At 24.3% G+C, this 3,716-nt stretch overlaps 1 protein-coding gene across 1 annotated transcript; it reads right to left on the bottom strand.

The window, feature by feature from the left end:
• Nucleotides 1–449: 449 nt before the first annotated feature.
• Nucleotides 450–1,748, bottom strand: LOC145841628 (CTD nuclear envelope phosphatase 1A-like). Its single transcript, XM_082948981.1, has 4 exons — nt 1,620–1,748; nt 1,152–1,334; nt 767–874; nt 450–512 (listed from the first exon to the last, which is right to left on the bottom strand). The coding sequence occupies exons 1-4, from the start codon at nt 1,746–1,748 to the stop codon at nt 450–452; spliced, it is 483 nt and encodes a 160-aa protein (XP_082805107.1).
• Nucleotides 1,749–3,716: the final 1,968 nt, after the last annotated feature.

Here is a 3,716-nt window from a genome sequence, read left to right as displayed (position 1 = left end):
AAGTAATTTTTGAGTAATAAATTTTGTGTAATTTCTATATTATGCAAAGTAAAACTTCTAAAACTTTTGCTCTTACGACTAATTACGACGTATCTGTTTTATCTTTGCTTTCGGGTCTTTTAAACTCTTTTAGGAATGTTCTGACATCATCGCAAAACCTGCAGTGACGTAAAACGTTTAATGACTTTATAAACTATATATTCGTTATAAGTGTACCTAACAAAAAAATGTTAAATATAACCTTGGTTATTTTCCCAAACACATCAATCTATTAGAATTAAAAAAATGTTTTACTGTTAAATAAACACATTTTACAAGTTAATAAAAACTATTTTTACCATATTTTTGATACATGGTAATCAATATTTTAATTATTTTTAATCAATTTATATTTTTAACAGTTTTCGTATAATAAAATATTCTTCACCTCATTTTGTCAAACATTGGAATTAGTTCTTCAAGACATTTATCATTTTTATTTTCATACCAAGACTCGATTGGTATCCCATTTTCTATTGAGTTTATTTTAATTATAATAAATATAATAGTAACTTTTTGATTAAACTACTTTATCTTCATCAGCTCAAAAAAAGTAAGAAACTGGTAGCAAATGTTTTTAAAACTCATTGTAAAAATTTAATGTTTTTGTTTAAGGTTCTGACAAACTTCAGAAGAAAAAGAAACTCTTCAAAATTTTAAATGTTTTAAATTTTCTTTTGAAATAGTTTACATTTTTAATATATTTTTTATTCAACATTAAACATACAGCACCTGGAAAGTTTCTGTAAGTGTTTGGAGAGTTGTCCAATAAAACAACATTTGAAAGATCTTTATCGGCAAGATTTAAATTTTTGGAATGAAAATATCCACAATGCTGAAATGTAATGACATTTATAAAACATTAGAAAAGGTTAATTTTAATAAGTTTTAAATACTTAGTAGGGTAAGTACTTTAATAGTGCTAGAAGAGAGAATGATAAAGTTTGTAAAATTTTCTGATCATTAAGACTTTTAACATAAACTAAATATAAATAAAATAACCTAACTTAAAGGTTTTAAGTTAATAACGACATATTTTTTTTATTGTTGTGAAATTTGAACTATGAAGCTGTTAATGTTAATTTATACAGAACCTTACAAAAATTATCTACCTGATTGAAATATCTTCTTAAGATAATATTTCTTCCGTTATCAAGATAATCAAGAATCGGTGTTGCATAATCTTCAAACCCAGCAGTGTAAATGACCAAATTGTACCACTCAGAAACAGTATCAAGGAACTTGTCAACTCCAGGTCTTTTGTAAACCCTCATCTCGTTTATATGTCGAGGTGCCTGTTTAAAAGAAAGTTATATTTTTAATTTGAAGAAGCTTTAACGACTTTAGATATTCTATCCTATGTTTACTATGTATACCATAAAATCAGTAGATTTTTCATTATTCTATTTTGCTTTCTTGGTAAATATACATTTATTCTGTTCTCTAAACTTAAAAAATAAAAAAAGAAAACTTCAAACTATTAACGTCGTTTAAAATATTTTGCTAAAAGCAAAGTTTCCACTTTTAAATGCATTCTAACAGTTTTTATTATGTTAAAAACAGGAAAAAGTTAAACTAACTCTGAAAACAAGATCAGGCTTGTTTTCAGTTTCGGTTGATTTGTATTCCAACCAACCATAAAGTCCCCTAGAGTGAACCAATGTTTCATCTAAGTCAAGTACCAGGGTCTTTCTTTTTACGGCATTCATTTTTACTTTGTTTTGCTTAACGTTTCTATGTCAAAAAACAAATTTAAATTGGAAAATGTTACTTAAATTAAAAATTAATTTTAAATTTATAATATATTCATCTATTAATTTTATATCTTGATAGTAATTTTGGTGCTCCTTTATTGAATTGAATGTCAAGTTTCTACAAAAAAAAAAGTTAAGATATGTTAACAGGATCATAACATAATACATTTAAAATTAGTTCAAAATTTTATTTATATACATATGTAAGATTTATAAAACAGCAAACTAATACTTATACAGACACACACAAAATAAAGTTAGCTTTAGTAAACATTTAAAAACATACCTAAACTTATAATTTAAAAAGCACAAGTTTGTTTTGGAATTTATTTATAACAAGTAAAAGTTTTACTTAGCTATAGTTATTATTATTAGTTCATTTAACGACAAAAATAGCCAAAAATATTTGGTCCTAAGACCCTTATGGTTATCGAGTCGCACACCTATTTGGATATCTTTCAACGTTTTGTCCACGACCATATCACTAACACTTAAAACATTACTACTTAATTTCACAAGTACAGCTTTATTTGAAAAATTGAACCAAATTCAGCTGTATATACTATATAAATATATATACATATACAGCTGAACATAGCTTAAGAAATATTTCATCAGATTTACTTTCTCCTAACTGTAACTTTTTTCTATATTATTTTGTGTTAAACTAAATGGAACAGAAAGTGAAACAGGTATTCCATTACAACTTTATGGATTTTAATCTGACAACAAACTGATGAAAATAGTTTAGAACTAAATTTTAACTTTATTAAGTAATAAACGATACGTAATTGTATCATAGAGTATAGTTTTTTGAATGCTTCAAAAACTTTTGTCATAATGAAGTTTGTTGTTTATTAATTGATATTTTGTTTTCTTTCAGGAATGTTCTAACGTCTTTGCAGGACCTGTAGTGACGTAAAGTGTTTAATGACGTCATAAACTAAAATGTTTTTTTTGTTTATATACAACAAATTTATACCTGTAAAACAGTTGTAATACAAAAACTGAGACATATATATTCAAAAAAAACTAGAAATATTACGATTTAATCATTGTATTTTAATGGCTAAAAAGATAAATTAAATGAAACAAAAACTTTCTTTTAAAGTAGTGCATTATCATTTCTACTTAAATTACTAAACGCTCAATAAGTAGATTAACAAAAAAAAAATATTCAGTTAAAAAAAATTTAAAAAATAAAATTTAACTATTTAAGATTTAAGATTTAATATACGGACAAAACAGTTTTTTCGTAAAATAAAACGAATGGAATTGATCTCTTTTAAAACAAGACAACTAAAGGCATTTTTTTAATTATTTCACTAAGATATAAGTATTTGTCTTAAGTTTAAATAAAAGTATAATTTTTTTTTGTCGCATTCTCAAAAATTACAACAAGTTGTTTTAGAAAATTACTTATTATTTTATTTTTAGTTAACAATCTTTTAAACGTAATTTAGTATAATTACCTCATTTTATTTAACATTGGAATAAATTCTTGAAGGCAATCGTTATTTTTATCTCCAAACCAAGACTCGATTGGGATTCAATTTTCTGTTAGGATTATTTATAAAAAAAATAAAAAATAATCTTCATTCGTTTAAAAAAAGTTAACATTTCAACCATTATATTTGTTACTACTCTTTGTAAATTTTGTAATTTTATACTGGTATAGCAAATTTATCTACCTTTTTATTAAAAACTGGTCAAAGTTTCATTTTTTAAGTGTTTAAATCAAACTCTAGTTTTAAATATTGTGTATGATGAATAACTATAAAATAAAACCTTTAAAATATCTGTAAGTTTTTGGAGAGTTGTCCAATAAGACAACTTTTTTAAGATCTTTCTCAACCAGTATTACATCTTTTGCGTGGTCATGACCATAGTGCTGAGAATAACAATGTTTGTTGGACAAATAAA

The sequence above is a fragment of the Thalia democratica genome, chromosome 7 (assembly GCF_965202585.1).
Source record: "Thalia democratica chromosome 7, ktThaDemo2.hap1.1, whole genome shotgun sequence".
Lineage (NCBI taxonomy): Eukaryota > Metazoa > Chordata > Thaliacea > Salpida > Salpidae > Thalia > Thalia democratica.
The sequence above is the reverse complement of the archived record's forward strand: the minus strand, read 5'-3'. Positions and strand labels throughout refer to the sequence as shown.

Excerpts from the sequence above, each read along its gene's own strand:
- LOC145841628 (XM_082948981.1), bottom strand. The coding sequence starts at position 1,748 with ATGAATGCCGTAAAAAGAAAGACCCTGGTACTTGACTTAGATGAAACA. Across the intron at positions 1,335-1,619 it reads AGCCTGATCTTGTTTTCAGA|GCACCTCGACATATAAACGA; the intron begins GTTAGTTTAACT and ends TCTTTTAAACAG. Across the intron at positions 875-1,151 it reads TAAGAAGATATTTCAATCAG|CATTGTGGATATTTTCATTC; the intron begins GTAGATAATTTT and ends ATTACATTTCAG.